Below are 18,137 nucleotides of genomic sequence, written 5' to 3'. Positions count from 1 at the left end.
CTCAAAGGGATAATTTTTTTTTAACATTTTTTGAGCATTTAATTAAAATCAAGAAATTTGCATTTCATTTTACTTTAATAATAAATCAGACGGCTTTGCTGCAATTAAAAAAAAGACATCTCTGATTTCATATTATACATGTGATATAGAATATATTTCTTTAATTTTAACGGTTTAATATGTTTTGAAATTTTTAGTATTAAACTGCAATCTTCAGTTTTTCTAGGATGCAATATTCTTATTTGACACCGATACAAAGAAAGAGAGAACACGTACACAGAGACCTATTTAGTGGCAATTAAGAAAAGGCCACTTCACCTGAACTTTTCACATAAAATTATCTTTACTATTTTTTTAATTACGAACTGTGCGACCTTTTGATGGACTTGCGCTATTCTGTAAACCAGGTTCTCCTACTGCTGATTATAACGATAATACGAGTAGCTAATAACGACAGTTATCAGACTTCCCGACGATAATACGTACGAAACGCTCTAGAATAATCAAGCAAATGGGGGGAATTGCTAAGTATAGCATTTCATATTCACCAGCAATAATATTTGGAGTCACTACTTATTTGGCTAATAAGCGCTTTGTATGGAAGTTGTTTACACCGTCAAAACAACTACAGTCTTCAGCAGCAATACAAGACATACATAGCACAAAAAGCATACAAAACTGTCACAGCTCTTAAGACAAGTACAGGGAAAAGCGAGAGGGAAACCCGAAATCTATATGGGCCATACAGCGCACCGCCCTAACTGTCTGCTCTAATTTTGAGGCACAAGGCAAAGGGGAAAGGATCCATTATAATATATATATAATCCTCGCATCAAATTCCAGCTGGCGTCTAGCATAAGAATCTTGACAATATACCTCAACATAGCATACACATTACAGTTACCAATCTATAACTAGAAATATATTGATTTAGGGCGCACGAGCTCCAGATCCAGGGGGTGTCGAGGGACTGCAAAATGCAACGCTATGAATGAAACAATGGATCTCCCAATTCATTCACACGTTTTATCATTTCTGCAATTTCTATGGCAAGTGTCAAAAAGTTCAATAATTTTCTTTATAAGTGGCTAATCAATAATTATTTATTTAATAAGCACTAGTTTAACTTCAGAACGGGTGAGACTCATAACATTTCTTAAGTCTAAGAGGTTACCATACTACAAGTCAACCTAAGCTGAGAACACTGGAAGTAGAACGTGTACGCGCGTCCGCCTCAGAATATAGTTCTACCATTTCGAGAAGTTATATTGTAAAAATTATGCCGTGAGCTATTGAGCAAAGACATCGAAAGGGGGGAAAAAATGTGAAACGATAGATTACGTTGGGTTCAGAATTTAATTTAAAAATTTGCTAAATTGAGTCAAACATTCAACGACCAACGCGAACACATAGCCCCCTTTTTTTTTTTCTTATTATTGGTGAAACTGCAAATTCCAGCAACCCCGACTTTGCCCCACTCTCGATGTGAAAAACAATCAATTACAGCATTTATTCTTTGACTGACCGGGAAGAGAAAAAAAGCAACTGTTATGGCGTCTGCTTCATCTTCAGCATACGCGCGTAATTTTCATCTCATAAAGCTGGAAAACCACTGCGTCGTTCAGCTAAGATTATCTTCATGAATGTTTTTGTCAAATTACGAAACTACTTTCCTAATAAATGCGATAACGATATTGTTACTACTGATTTGAATGGCGTTTCTATGAAAGCATACATCGCATGAAATCCAAAATGAAAGAAAATGGCAGATTTTGACTCTGGGTAAGAAAAGGACTCTGAAAGTCGGTACGCAACCCTCAATCAAACAATATGATGAGCTAACTTCAGCAATAAGACGAAGGAATAGAAACAACATCAAAATTTCATTCCAAAATACCAGGGGAAACAATTCTACATTTTGATTTAAACGTTGATTACAATCTCATACCTAAAGAGCTGATAACAAATCTTAAAATATAAATAATACCAGGAGAATCCGAAATGAAATATTTGGGCAAATCGCTTTTCCATCTAGCTTGCAGTCCAAAAATGTTATAAATCGTGGCTTTCGGAACATGCGAAAATTGCTAAATAGAAAATGGCCTTTTTCAAGCATGTCATTTAATAAATGCGGCGGTTTACAAAAACCATCCCATAAAGATAGGAAGTTCCATCATAAAGATGTAATACTAGTGTGCTTGTTAAACCTTTCTTGTACAAATCAACAGAAAAGCATTTCATGTGGCCAAAACAAAGGCTGAAGTACAGTTACTATACTACAAGATACGTCGTGACGTCATACTGCTGTATGACGTCACGACTCAATAGTCTGCTTAAAAAGCAACTGCTCTCTTCGTGGAAGTGGGAGAAACAAACTTGACGTCGGCATTTTCCTAAACGCCTAACTTTGTGTACTGATCTTAGGATGAAGTAAGATGTGCTTAGGCTTCGGCCTTCTTCCGTCTTCATCATCTTTTTAATGTCAGCTACATGAGGCTAATTTTTTCATGTCGCTTTACACAGGATCGGATAACCCTGGTGTTTGAAATCCGTGACCTACTAATCTAACCCAACAAATCGACTTTTGCACTTCATGATTATTCAGCATTATAAAAGGGTTATTTAACCAAATCTATTGCTTAATTTATGCTCATAATCTCTCTACTTTGCGAATGAGTAAATCGGAATCTAGATTTGAAGAAGAGGATTTTCGTTTGGAAGTGAATATAGGTGAGTCATTGTGAATTATATATTTATGGCCTATGAAACTACATTAGCGTCCACAAACAAAGAAGTGGAATTTTTTCTCGATGCATTATGTATTTATCACATCTCTGTTTACAGATTAAACAGATGCTTATTGCTTAACGAATGCAAGCTTCAGAAAACGTCCAAAAGAATTAAAGCAATTAAATAATACTTACACGCACGGAATAAAACACACATCTATACTACAAGATCATCTATACTACACATCTATACATCTATACCACGTATCTAAACGAAATTGAAAATTTTGGCTTCCATAAAAACGGTATTTTTAATAATAATAATAAAAAAAACATTTTAATGTAAAACTTCTAAATAATCTAATAAAGTTTCACATTAAAAAGTAATGAAGACTAACAAACTCGAGGCAAAGGCATTAGCAACAAGTTGGTCCGAAAAGGGGTCAATAGAGCAAAGAAAACAGTTTCTATGGCAACGACGCACAAGCACAAAGATAGTACAGAAGATTTGATTGAAATGGAGGGAAAGGCGGGGAGCTAAGGTTTCTCTCTCACACACACACACATATTGTCGGCAAGAGAAGCTGGGAATTTAATTTCTTCGCCGAGATGCAATGGACACATAGAAGAAGGGGGAAGAATGGGTGGTAACTAATCCAGCCACAATTCTCCCTTCATCTCCATTTAGCCCGGAATACACTTCCTGGGCGATCGGCGTGACGTCTGGCTAAGTAAAATCCCTGCGCGACCAATAAAGCTTTTCCCGCACAAAATGGAGAATTTGCGTCATAAAAATATCTTCCCTGCGGTTGCCCATGTGAATTTGCAACAGCCCTAAGTAGAGGTCTCGGTGAATCAATTTTGGATCTACCAATATACGTAATTGAATCGTAAGCGGGTTCGACATTGGAGAATTGCTACGCAAATGAAAAATACTACTTTTTCAAGGTCACATCTTGATTCAAAGCTATGATGTTCCCTGTATTTTTCCTCACAGCTAAATTACTTCCTTCTAATCTTTTCTGGGATAAAAGTAATGCAAAAGTGTAAATCACACGAACAGTTAGTTCTAATTTTTATTGCCTTTGTTGCCACGGCAGGCAACTTGTGACAACGGCATCTGGGGAAAAGGAAGATTAATCATCATTAAAAAAAGTAAAATACAATGTATATCACCTTACAGGCTGTACTGCTAAATACAGTATAATAAATAAGTATACTGAACACAAGATCATATTCTTATTCTCTCATAAGTACGAATGTTGCCATTCTTTACCTAATGCTTAAAAGACGGCAAAGAAATTAAGACATGCAATACCTCTACTGCACAGAACTTTTTCAGGATTGACATAAATAAAAATTTTAACGCAACAAGTGTGGGAAAGTAAACAACCGTTGACGCCCTTGACAGTCTGCTGTCAAATTTGTTAGGATGCAGTGCTAAAAGCGCACCTCTCAGGGTTGACCTGGAAACAACAAAATTCACCCCCCCCCAACTTTGTTTCGTCGGTGTGAAAGCGCAATATTCGTTTGACTACTATGGGAAGCTGCGTTACATTTGCGTTATTACCCACCATTCCATGGCTTGTATTCTATTTTTTGAAGGAAAGAACAATGTAAATCAACTACTGAATCAGTGCATGCGAAGGCACAATTGTACCTCATCAAATCTACTTCAGAGTCAATCCTGGAAGATCAACTGGATTTTTTCTGCCTAACAAAACTGAATGAATCCTTTCAGATCTCCATGAATCTTTCCAGGACATCAAAAATAAATATCCTTTACGTACGTGATTTCACTCGAAGGTGTTTTCCGTTTAGACCGCAGAAGATGGACCGATCACCGAAAGTAATACTATCAAATACAACATTTTTATGATATAGTTCATGATTCTCCAATAAAGAAAACCCGACTGTACGGAAAAGTAAGCAGCAATTGTTTGCAACTTTGTCGTTTATTCTACTCCATTAGTGCACTGATCAACGGATGACGGCCATAACTGAATTCTCCCGTTCGAATCTGACTCCCGATTGTGGATTTTCTCCCTCTATTCAGATTTTGAAAGAGTTTATTCAAGAAAGTATTCCTTACAAGAGTAACGCATTAAAACCACAAAACACATATTTTTATATATTTTGTATTAACTTATATTTCTCTAGAGGTTTATGGATATTTGCCATGATATCTGTCATTAAAACATTCGAAGCACAAAATATTTCTATACTGGATACACTAAATAAATAAAAACTAGATAATAATATATCAGCAGTTTGCTTTTCCTTTAACTTCGGGATGGTTCTTAGTATCATTACACAGCTGATATTTTGGTGCCTTAAGCCCATCAGGAAGCCAAATATGTAGTATGATCTGACACTGTTGCGTATACGCACGGCAGGTCGAGTTTCCAGCAAAGCTGGTTCCAAAAACCGGTTTGGTTCAACACCTTTGTTCGTGGCTTTACGGAACTTCTCATTCACTCAAAAAAATGCTTTTCCACTAAGTAATTTTGCAGAATACCCTTTCTGAAACATCGCTCTTCTCCGGTGATCTTATCACGCTCGTTACGATAAACAGCTGAACAAAATCAAGTTTTCAGACATTTCAGACTACAAAATAAAATACAATAAAAAGTCTTTTTTATATAAGATTTTATTTAAAATAAATATAATTCACGCACTAAAAGGAGAAAAATAATTTATCACACAGTTTACAGGGAATAATAAACTTTATAACAAATCAAAATCGGCGCACCAAAAAGGAATCATCCGACTGCTTCAAATTTCGTGCGCATAAATGTTTTGACAGCGCATTCAGCAGACGTATCTAAGGAGCTGTTCTTGAACAGTTGGTTAAAAATTTCTGTTGCATTGCGATGTAGGATACCTTTCAAAAAATGCCTCGCCGCAGGATTCGAGCTCATTACGAGCAGCCGTCAGAGTTTGAAACAGGTCATATCATTGGATTGAAAGAGGCAGGTTGCGCAAATCGGAGTATCGCCCGTCATATGAATCGAAGCGATGCGGCGATTAGAAGATGCTGGCAAGAATGGGTGGACAATGGCAGATTTCAGCGTCATGATGGTAGCGGTCGACCTCCTTTTTGTGGCCAACAGATCGGGAGGACAGAGTGATTGTCAGAGCAGCTATCACAACGTCTGATTCATCGCTATCAACCATCAGACGTACGACCCGCGCACGAATATCCACTATGACCATTTACGAACGGATGAAATCTACGGTCATACCGACCGTTACGCCACCCGTCACTCACGCCTGCACACTGTCGAGCCAGATTACAGTGGCGCTTGGCTCGATCAGATTGGAATGATGCTGACTGGAGACGTATAGTCTTTAGTGACGAATACCACTTACAACTGTGTCGTAACGATCATCGAAGGATGTCTGGAGACGCCCAGAGCAGCGTGGCGATCCTTCTTTCCCTATTGCACACCACACGGGCCCTTAAAAAGGAGTTAAGATTTGGGTGTCATTTCTCTTGATAGCCGGAACCGTTTGGTCGTCATTAGAGGAACTCTTAAGTGCCGTTCCCACTTCATACTCAACGACGCTACCGAAGTTAACCGATGCATATCATTGGATTATATTAACCGGATGCATATTAACCGATGCATATCATTTAGAACACGGCTCTACCTGACCTAGCTCGTTCACACTTACTGGAAGCGTCGACTAGCGACAGCCAATAAGCAAGCAGAAGACCGCGCGCGCTTTCATTTGTTTACATTTCGTAACAGACAAGTCTTCTGCCGTGAATCTTTGGGCGATAGAGCGAAAACTGAGCGACTTTTTTTTAAAAAAATGGTTTGACTGAAACGTATAGTGAGCAGAAAACAACGCAAATGTATTTTGTTGCAGAGTTTTCTTCTTGCAGCATATGTATAAAAGACTTTAGGAGCAATTCGTGGCCATCATTCTGCTTTGCTACCTCATCTACGAGAGAATAATAAAGACTTAGTTTAAAAGCATTGTCTCAAACAGTTTACAAACATGTTTTATTGTTATTATTTAATTATTATTATCAGTATTTTCATTCCAAATGATTAGGGAATGCGCGAGTTTATAAAGTTTATGTGATTCATTTTATTATATGAGGCAATAAACAGTACCTTTCTTTTTATGATGAGAAAAGTTAAAAAAGAAAAATATTACATTAACGCATTGTCTATGCTTTGCTTTCACTACTTTTAATGCGATTGCTAACTTTATAATACGATTAGATATATTATCTGAGATCATTGATATCAGTAATTCAATTAACACTCTGGATTCAAAATCTAAAGACAAAAATGTAGAGAAAAGAAAATTACTTATCATTCCGATGGAAACTATCCGCAAGCGCATTTACTTTATTTTTATAGCCCTTACGTCGATTATCCCATATAACGGAATGTCGCTGGATTTTGGCAATTAGACTACAATCTTCGCTCATGTCGTCAGCCATGTTGTTTATTGAACTTAGCGCGCTTCTGTTGATGATGATTTGAAATACTCTCCTGATTGGTCAGTTCCATGTGTCGACTAGCTCCGTTTTGCGTGAAGTTCAGATTTTTCAACTGGGTCCGTAGTGACAAAAAACTGGTTTTTTTCTAGCTGATCGGCTTTGTTGGTTAACGTCGGATGTGTTCGTTAGCTCCGATATGCCCCAGTGTGAACGGCGCTTTACAGCACAGTAGTACGTCGATGAGATACTGAGACCTGTTTTGCTACCGTTCCTTTTGCAGTACCATGGTCTTATTTTTCAGAAAGATAATGCCAGACCACATATGGCACGTGTTGCTATGAACTGTCTTACAGCTCGTCAAACATTTCCTTGGCCATCCATATCTCTCTCCAATCCAAGGAGGTTAGAATAGAAGGAGGGAGGGTTCGCAGTTTCTTCCACTATCGTCGAATGAAACTCCACGGAACAAGCAGCGTCCATGTTTGTTACTTCAAAACATTGCAATACGGCAGTGAAACGTACGTGTTTGTAAGCTGTTCTATGCATGCATTTTCCAGTAAAAATATGTTAAATTTATAATGAAATGCTTCTCTATTGTTAGTTTTTTGTTTTAAAGATATAAAGATGATATCCGTAATTTACTAAGTACAGAAAATCTTTAAGAAATATTTCGAAATCTAAATGCATGTGCATAACATTAAAGCCTTTAAAAATTATGATTCTGCATAATTTCAAGAATTTGCTTAGGTTTTATTAGCAACTTCTCGGGTATTATACTTTCTAATTGTTTCTTTAAGAAGTGATATTTCTGATTTATTCGCAATATTATTATAATTTATTAAAGAATCATTTTTACCTGAAATTAATAACAGATAATTATCTAAAAAATGGTAACATGTTGCTTTTTTTTTTAAATGAAAGTTTTAAATCGATTCTTTTCACAACCAATAATCAACTTATATCAACAAGAAAATAAATATTAATAAAATAAAACAGATTTATGTGAATTCAATGATTTCAGTTTATGCGCGTTTCATATTTATGAATCTTACCTTGAATTAAGCTGAATTACAGAAATATACCTATATAAATTTTCGATATATCTTTTCACATGTTCAATTGTGTAAATATTTTACTTACATTTATCGCTATACTGCCCAGAAATTTGTAAGCTTATGCAAAAACATTTTAACAACAGAACAGTTTATCTTGATCAAATGCACAAATTATATCCGTAACAGTTCACAAAACTTAAGAATGAATAGTAATTAATACATAAAGAAAAGCGTTGCTTTATTTAACACCTTCACAATTCATAAAAATGGTAACAATTGATTTCTTACTTTTCATGAAAATTATAAAACGAATTATCTAAACGTTCAAATTATACAGTTTAAATCCTAGCATATATCATTGTATGTTAAGGAACGAAGATACCAGCTGTAAGCAAAAACATTAAAATGTATTTAACATGTTTCGATTATTATTAAGTCATTTTTGTCACATCTGGAAAGAAAACAACATGAATTGTGATATTTTTTAACATACTTATAAAATTACATAGAAAAAAAGAAAATCAATACTTACGAATGAACAGTAATCCCAGGAATATTTTTCGAAAATCTATTTGTGCATCCATATGCAATATAAGCTGACAAGCTTCGAAAAGAAAAGGGAAAAAATGTTACAATTACAGACTTCCTTGCGCAAGTCACAGCGATAACAGTAACATGGCCGTCAAGCTTCACCGTTTAAGTTGAACCTTCCCTCCTTCTATTCTAACCTCCTTGCTCCAATCGAGCCTATCTGGGATATGATGGAAAGGCGACTGCATCAAACGGGGAATGTTGACCCAGCACGACAAATGGAGCACGTCTGGCAAGAAATACCGCAGGAGACCATTCGCGAGCTTTTATCAGTCTATGCCACGCCGTGTAGCAGCTTGCATCCAGCTAGAGGTGGTTCAACACTTTATTGAGCGTTACTTTGTAACTGTGTAACTCTGAAATAAATCATTCAGCTGTTCTGAAATTTTAATAATTTTCTATTCTGTACATAATCTTCCTATCCACCAATTTTTGTCCCCATCGGGCAACTGCTTCTTAATGCGTCGATGATTTTTTTTTTTTTTTTATTTTGTTTTGTTTGTAAAAGTTTATATTAAATAATTTTATTTAGGGAATTTCTCTACAATTTCACATCGCGAATAATCAAGTGCGGGTTGCCTATGATACATTAAAAAATACAATGAATAAAAAAGCTGCATTTGCAATGAATACATAAATTGCCACTGACAATGCAGTTATAGTAATAGATTTCGTCATTTAAGCGTCCCACGCTTTTATTATTGACGATATAAAATTGTAAATGAATTCTGTAAATAGTATTATTTAATCTATTATTTCCATTAAACTATGATAAATTATTTTTCTCGTTTTAGTACATTAATTACCATATCAATTTTAAATAAAAGCTTACGGTACAAAACCTTTTCTAATTGTATTTTATTTCCTTTTTTTTAATCGTATATTTATTTTTTTACTCTCAATTACACGTCATCAAAGATGAAATATTAAGTCATTATTAAAACACAAGCAAAAATTATAAGATTATTATTAAATAAATAAAAAATAACTGAACGTCATTTAGAGTGAAGTTGAATATTGAGTTTCTAAAACTGGACATAAACAATGCTACAACTCGCATTTACTACAGTTAAAATGGGGGGGGGGAACTAATATCGCCAACTCGTCATTAGCGCGCCAAGATAACACACACGGCAATACCATTTTCCCGCCTTTTTTTTTTTTTTTTTCCCATCTGCTTCATGCTGCAACTTTTTTTTAATGTAGTTAGTTCACTCAATATTTTTTAATCATTCTATTATTTAATCAGGGTGGAATGTTCGTTTTATAATCTGTGAAAATTCTGAAACTTAATTTCCGATACATTTTTAGATGTTGAAATTTTAAAATCAAATATTCTAAAAAAATAGAGATTTTCAAAAATTCGCTAAGAATTCGGAAGTTACCAATTTTCTTTGAAAAGATATTTTCCCTGCTCTATTTGATAATGCAAACCGTCAAATTCAGATCTCTTTAATTTGTTCGCTAAACGAAGATATGTGCAAAAAATCGTTTAAACAACAAATAAAAAAATCTAAATCGAATTTTAAGAAAACCTCTTCACCGCATTGCATTATCATCGACCAACAGAGCATATACAAAACTGAACTCATTAGCCTACCAAGAAGTAGGTAAAAAATCGATGAAAAAATGTCAACCACGCTGAAACATCAGGAGTTATACTATATAAAAGCATATAATAATAAATTATCTACTGGGCAAAAGAGATTTTGCATAGTATAGAACTCATTTATTTGCATAGTATAGAACTCATATATTTTAATTTAGAAAGAACAGCCTTTTGCTTGAGTTTGAATATGTATTCAAAAATGTAAACATTATAAGATATTTCTCCCGCCTTCCTAGCATTCCTTCGTGGTGTAGTGGTTCTGCACGCTGGGCCGGTATTCCAGAGGTCCGTGGTTCAAAAAAATTCTAATGTCTCTACAGCATAATCGATGTTCCAGTAACAACGATTTTTTTCGAATATATTCGATATAATACAATAAAACATATTTCAATGAACGAACAGAAAAACGAATTACCCACAGAACGGATATGTTAGAGTAAAAGGGAAAACATTTTCCTTTTTTAGATTTCAATTTCAAGTTCTACACTGAGCAAGAGACAAAAAGCGCTTACAAGATTAAATCCTTTTTTTTTTTTACCTTGGGAAAGAAAGGAAAAACTGTTCCTCCCACAAGAGCTAAGTAATGACTTACTAGATGATTTAATGCACTGTAAGCACGTGACCTCATTTGTCAAGCTATCAAAGGCGACGTAGCACATAACAGCTCTCGGAATGTGATCAGGAGACAAGTGTACGAATGAAAACACCACCGAGCTCCTCTGACTTCTCGCAACCAAATGACAGTTCTAAACAGAAATCTGACGTGAGTCTCCCATCAACGATCTTGATATGAACTGGATAACTTAATTATGGCAAAGTAGATAATGATTAATTTCCGTTCCAATTTTGATCCAGATCACTTCACGGACTGGAATCCAAAGGTCCCCCCCCCAACTTGTATCCTTAGTTTTACTTCATATGATTTACAAGAAGACTTAAACTTTTTTATTACTAACAATATGGATGAAAACCAATAAAGCATTTCATATACGCGCATATTTGGCATCAGACAATGATCGAATAAACAGCAGTGCTCTTTCGCGATGATTTTATGAGAAGGATTTTATATGCAGAGCAAATACTACATGAATCTAAGAATTTGCCTAATGTAACATTTTTGCCTAATACAAAAAATTTCAGATATGCAATACTGTACAGCAATGTTTCAAGGGCTAAAGGAAATAATTTTGTCGCATTACATGTGGGAAAACAACCGCTGATAGTCGTTCTGCCTGTATGGCATAAAATTTGTTAGTAATTCATGATACGTCTGGGAAATGATCTGGGAACAAACACTGCATTTTTTTTAATACGACTTTGTTGTTTTTAATACTCTATTACGGTTGTTGCTTTTTTGTCATGAAGGTATAATAAAAACGCATTGATATTCACATCTTGAAATAAATCCCGTAATTTGTAACTGAATACAGATTTGCGAATGGAGGAAAAAACTGCGAAGTGCCACTGTGGACGCTGAATTCAAAAATGGCAAACGCTACTTTTTCACGAATTTGATTTTTTAATCACATACCTGATATGTTAATACTTGGTCACTGTAATCACAACAAAAAATTTGAATTCATGATAAAAACAAATTTAATGGAATCAAATATATAAGTAATAGATTAAGAATTTATTACTAATATACGATTAATTTTTAAGCAATACATTTTAACAGAGTTACTTTTTTTTAATCATTAAGGGAAGGTAATGCAACTAATACTAACAGACTATCAAACATCAAAACACTTCACGTGAGCCTAACACGGGACTAACCTCAAGAACACAATATCAAAGATTAATATAAATAGGATGAGAAAAAGTAGCACACCAACAGCCGTCTAGTTATATAAAAAACACAGGGGCCATGTTTTTATTACTGAAATTAATTTACTTATATCTCTCTATATATAGCTATATTATTTAAGTCTTGTTCCTTTTCAATCAATAAACACTTTTCATTTAGGGACATGATTCCTCAACATGTGCTTCTAACCAAACACTACTGCTCTTTTAATTTATTTTATAGCAGCAGTGCTGCTTAATGTCATTCGGTATGACTGCAGAAAGGGAATTTCAATCAATCAATTAGCAGATCTCTCAGCATCGAATAAAGGTTTTATTCCAGTTGATCAGCTGCCTTGCTGATGGCACAAAGTTAATAAAGTTAGGATACATATCTAGCTGATGAAAAAAAAAAAGGGTGGCTAAGAGTTTAATTCTTTAAATACTTCTAATTACACAATTTGTTAAAAAAAAGGTTCATAATTTTATGAAATCATGGGCAAATTTTGTAGATTTTCATATGGTAAAAATCTGGTTTGTATCATTTTTTCTTATCCACTAATGAGGTAAAAAAAAAAAAAAAAAAAAAAAAAAATTAAATTTTAAAAACAAGCTTAGAAAATTACCAACAAAACAAGGCTTCTTACTTTGAGATTAATTCCAAAGTATTTATTTAGCATGTAAGTTTTGTGTACATGACATGACACTTTTTAAACTACATAAAGAGTGCATTATATGATTTGGATCAATATGGACCACAAAAAAAAATTGTTCAATTTGCACAGAAACTACACTGTATTTGGAACCTAACTTAACAGTACTGAAATGGCTCTCGCCAACTATTCAATCTTATTTTAAGAAATTTTATATTGTGATGTACACTGTAAGATCATTGTTTAAAAAATGCAATCATGTAAAAGCTTCATTTATGCAGAGTATTCTAGAGAAACTGGTCTATTCCATAGAATACACCTGATTCTGTATAACACAGCAAAAATATGACAATCAAGCACATTCATGTCGAACTATTAAATATGCCAAGTGTGAATCTACTACTTAGGCTTACTTCAATGATACCTCAAGATTTAGATTAACCCTTTGAGCAGCCAGGGTTTTCGCTAAGAAAGCACAAATTTCCCAAAACTACTATGAGAACAATTTTTTTTTTTTTTTTAATTTTATTTTAATGTAAAAACTCTCCTGGTATTTCATACCGGGATTTGTGTACTTTTGATATATTGCCTTAATTTCTTTGACATATTTTTATATGCACATAAATGTACGTTCTTATAGATATCACAAAGATTATTCTAGGCAAAAAATATACAGCCTAGAATATAAGCTTGCTGCTGAGAGGGTAAACATTAATCTTTAAATGTGCTTACATCTGAAGGCCAGTATTAGGAACTTATGTATATTCAGGAGGATGTGAAGATTTTTTTCACTTAGTCACAAGTTACACTGAAAGGTAATGGAAATAAAAGATGGTGAATAAATTCGAATTCTTATTTTCTCTCTTTACTGGTTATTATTCTTAGATGGTTTATAAAACCAGATCTGTAATTTTTTCCCTACATTATATTTGAATGAACTTACCTACATTCTGTTGAGTAAATAGATGAAATTTTTCCAATGAAAATGACCTTACAATATACATGTATGGAATTTCATATTTTAAAATAATATAAATCTCAGAATGAATTTAACCTAATATTCATTTGTATAACTTATTAGTAAATGAAATTAAAACAGATTTAAACTATTTTGCAATTGTTCTAATTTAACCATTTCATTTCAAATCTGATATTTTAGTCTGAATTCTTTTTTCCATGTGAAGATTTAAAAATATGCATGTTTTTGAAACCAAAAATTATGATGTTTGATGCTTTATAAAAACATAAAAAATAATAATTTATTCACAGAGATATTTTTGTGTCGACTAAATTTTAATAAACTGTACACAATTTTTGTCAGTAATCACAAAATTTACTTAAATATTTTTATATGAATTACCTAAGGTGTAGAAAAAATTTGCAAACTATATTTTCATGGCTCGAGTATTTCGTGGTTTGAGCTTGGGGAAGACACTTTTCTGTTTCCCAGTCTTCACATTGGTCTCTTGATCATGACACACTGACCAGTTAACTACTCATACATAGACCATATTCTACCAGGTGGTGCTGATCAAGAACATAAAATATTTCCAACTACATTAAGTAATATAACCAATGCATATATGTGATTAGGGAAGGAATAAATATTTGTACATGTTTTATTCAGCAAAAGAATCTTATGTCTCCTCATGGATATCAAGATGAAATCCTATCTATCGCAATATTTAAAGCTGAATGCCGATTACATTTCATTTTTATGGATGATAAAATGGGCCCACAAAAAGCTAATATGATTAATGAATTTCTAAAACTGAAAGCACTAAGTGACTAGCTGACTAATGATACTAGCCTTGATTTCACTGGCAAGAACTCAACCTGCAAAGAACTTGTGGAATACTTTACAAGAAAAATTCGCCTCTTAAAAATTTCACTAATTTGAAGACCATACTGGTAATGGAATAAAATTTCTTCCGCCAAACTCAAGACCACTGAAACACAAAAATGAAATATGAAAATACAATATAACATGAGTGCAAATCAGAAATCACCATTTCCTACTTCTGCCTGAATCTGAATGTCAAAAAGTTGGCATTTGTCAAGTATAATCTATTTTCCTAAAATTTGTCACCAAATTATTATATTTGTTTCATTACAGTTCTTCCAAATGCAATTGCACTAAATCTTCAAATTTGTATTTATTTTTTTATGGTGATATATATCATTCCAAATAAATCCATTCAATTTTATTAAACAGTTTCTGAGAAATCAGTGGTTTTACATGTACAAATAATATACGATTAAAATACATCTCAAAAATGATATCTTCTTTACAAAGCTTTCTCAGGAATTAAAATTCAAACTTTGATATCTTTTACATCAACCCCACAATCACTTTTATGTTTTTAAATTGTGTAACATTAGATGAACTTTTCTATCATTTAGACCAGCAGCCTATGAAATCTGACACCTAAGGGAACCAAGACATCATACCAGAAGCCAAATAGCCTATACACTACACCAATTTTTGTTAACAAAAAATAAATAAATAATAGCATAAAAAATGTATGTCTGCTGAGTGAATTTTAAGGGGAAAACACTTTAGTGAAAAAGACTAGGCCCATTTCAATTAGGTAACAACAGAAACAAATGAGCCCCTGCACCTAAAATTCCAAAATCACATTCAGAAAACTTTTCTTATGAACAATTTAGCTGCATACATACCACCTTAACTGACTGGTTGAAACAAGAAAATTGTATACGGTTAGAAGATGTAATTAATTGGGTCCACATTAATAAGGGTTTACTACATTTCAAACACTATTACTTACATAGGCATAACGGAAATTCAATGATAACGTGAATTCATTAAGAAACTTATTTTTTCCTAAAGGTTACGAATATGTTTAAATACAGCTTTAATTGAAAGATTACACACAAAGATTCTCACAAGACATTTACATCCATAAACTCTGGAGATGTCTGAACTATAGCAGTACTACTTATTAAGTTTAACAATTTTTAGTTTGAAAGTTACTGTGTTATTCAGGTATCAAATATTACTTTAAACAGTATAGAAAGAAAGGATAAAACGTTTGACACATCTACAACACATTGTATACATCAAATTAATTCTTTCTCATAAAATTTATAAAACAGCACTTCCATTGTTTCTTTATTGTTTTATTACATTCAACTTTAAATAACAAATTTTTTTATATTAAATATTCTGATTGGATTCATATAAAAAAGCTGTGCACAGAACACTTTCAAATTATTTTTTAAGAACCTTATAATATTTAATAAATACATTCAAAATGTTTTTTGAAATCTTTATTTTCTATCTTCCATTTGAGATTTAACATGCACCAAGAAAATATTATGCTAATTTTCCATATTACCAAACTTGGTTTTAAGATAACTGTCAGGATTTTAAGATAGCTGTTATTCAGCTATTAAGATGCTAAAAAAGAAATTATCTAGATAAAAATGGTTTAATAACATACTTAAGTATTCTTTTATGAAGCATTTTCAGATTTAAAGCAAGTGGTTTTACACAATCTCAAGCAAATGAATTATATAAATTAAGCATTTTGACGGTCTAAAAGCATAATTTAACACTGAAAGTATTACATTAAAACTGATAATATATACTGACATATGAATCGGCAGATTAGTTACAACTTTCATAAGCAAAAAGTATTTTTCTGAAATTTTTCTTGGAATTACAAATTATTATTCATAAAGAACACTAAATCTTAGATTCTAAATTTAATAACTCAATAATCGTCTTATTTTACAAAGGAAAACATTTCACAAATTAATATTTCCAATAACTAGTGAAGAACAAATGTCCCAGGGAAGAAAACTATACAGAACACGCGAAAACATGTTTTAAAAAACCCGACATATGGCGGAAACATTCCGTTTAAAAGGGGAGCGAAATTACTCTGAAGACGCCTGACTGCTCTCCCTTCAAATTAGGAGGGGAAAAAAATGAATGGAATTCTACGCTAAGCATGAGCGATTTTTAAGTCAAGGTCACTTTTCCAGGAGAAACTTAATACGCTCGAATTTTATTATGAGCAGTTACAACCAGCAACTAGTCAGCCAACCGGCTGGCCGAGTTCATTCTTTCCTTCGTTACGCATACACACGCACATACAAAGTAGGCAACAGGTTTTCTCAGCAGGGTAATCGCACTTGTAGCGAGCGAGCGGCGACGATCACAGATGCACAAGAAAAACTCACCTTGGCCATTGCTGACACCTCCTGCAAACAGTTCACGCTGCTTTCGGGCATCGGGTAAGCGCAAATATTCAATTCCCGAAGATGTGAGATGACGGAGAGTTGAGACTTCAGACTGACAATTAATAACAAACGGCCGCAAATGCTTCTATACAGGCATTCGTGAAATGCAAGCCACCCCTGTCATTCGCGCGTGGTACCTTCCTTCCTATTACCTTAGCAGCGGGGCGACACTGCAGACAGCTACTACTCATACAGCTAGGCAAAGCACGCGAGGAAAGAAGACTGGCATAAGAGGGGTGTAGAAAGAGAAGCAGCAGGGGGGAAAGCGTTCGCTGCTCTCCGCAAGCTCAAAAAAGAGGAACTGAAGGAAAGGAACTGACGCGCTTCTCTTATTCAGATATCGTACAGCGGTTCACTCGATGCAAGGCGTAAATAAATAATTTACGTAATACAAGTAATCCACTTCCAAGAGACTTATTCTTTTATCTACCTTAAGTAATATTTAATATATTTCGTCTAATGAATTCTCACGACTTTCGGAATCAAGAAAATCGTACGTATATAATTAATTTGATGAAGAACATCAAATTTAATTTCAAAATGTTCATTTAAGAATAAGAAATAACATTCAACATAGGATTTTAAAATAAGTATTTCGCAAATTTGGGAACTTTCAAATTCTGATATATAACACACAAAAAAATATAATTCATACAAAAACTCCAGAATTACACCAAACATTCGGTTTCAAGCAGACAGAGTAGTGCTATCAGACATCTTATTAAAAACATTAGCTTTTCCTTTTTTTAATAAAATAAAATACCTAAAGCGTCAGCAACATGCCAAAAATGTGAATCTGCATTTGTTATTGTTTTACACTCTGCTGATACTGAGAAATAAATATATAAATATTATTTACAAGTCACAGCTACATATCACACAATCAAATGTGTGCCAAAATTCATTAGAGTTGGCAGTTTTCAGTCATAATTTTGCCATGGTGCAGTAGATATACAAACACATCTGAGAGATTTAAAATTGATT

The 18,137-nt window shown here is 33.6% G+C and overlaps 1 protein-coding gene across 5 annotated transcripts in view; it reads right to left on the bottom strand.

Annotated features, from left to right (window-relative positions):
• heph (polypyrimidine tract-binding protein 1 heph) overlaps positions 1-18,137 on the bottom strand; it is a 173,306-nt gene that overhangs the window by 132,790 nt on the left and 22,379 nt on the right. The window contains exon 1 of one of the 5 annotated variants that reach the window (XM_035360912.2): positions 17,094-17,330. The exons of the other annotated variants lie outside the window; for them this stretch is intronic. Within the exon in view, the coding sequence (XP_035216803.1) occupies positions 17,094-17,144 (51 nt within the window). The 5' untranslated portion in view covers positions 17,145-17,330. Of the gene's footprint in view, positions 1-17,093; positions 17,331-18,137 lie in introns of those variants that run through there. 5 annotated transcript variants of the gene reach the window in all.

Source organism: Stegodyphus dumicola, chromosome 6 (assembly GCF_044657685.1).
Source record: "Stegodyphus dumicola isolate Sdum_Otavi_A_Nest chromosome 6, ASM4465768v1".
In the NCBI taxonomy this organism is placed as follows: Eukaryota; Metazoa; Arthropoda; class Arachnida; order Araneae; family Eresidae; genus Stegodyphus; species Stegodyphus dumicola.
The sequence above is the reverse complement of the archived record's forward strand: the minus strand, read 5'-3'. Positions and strand labels throughout refer to the sequence as shown.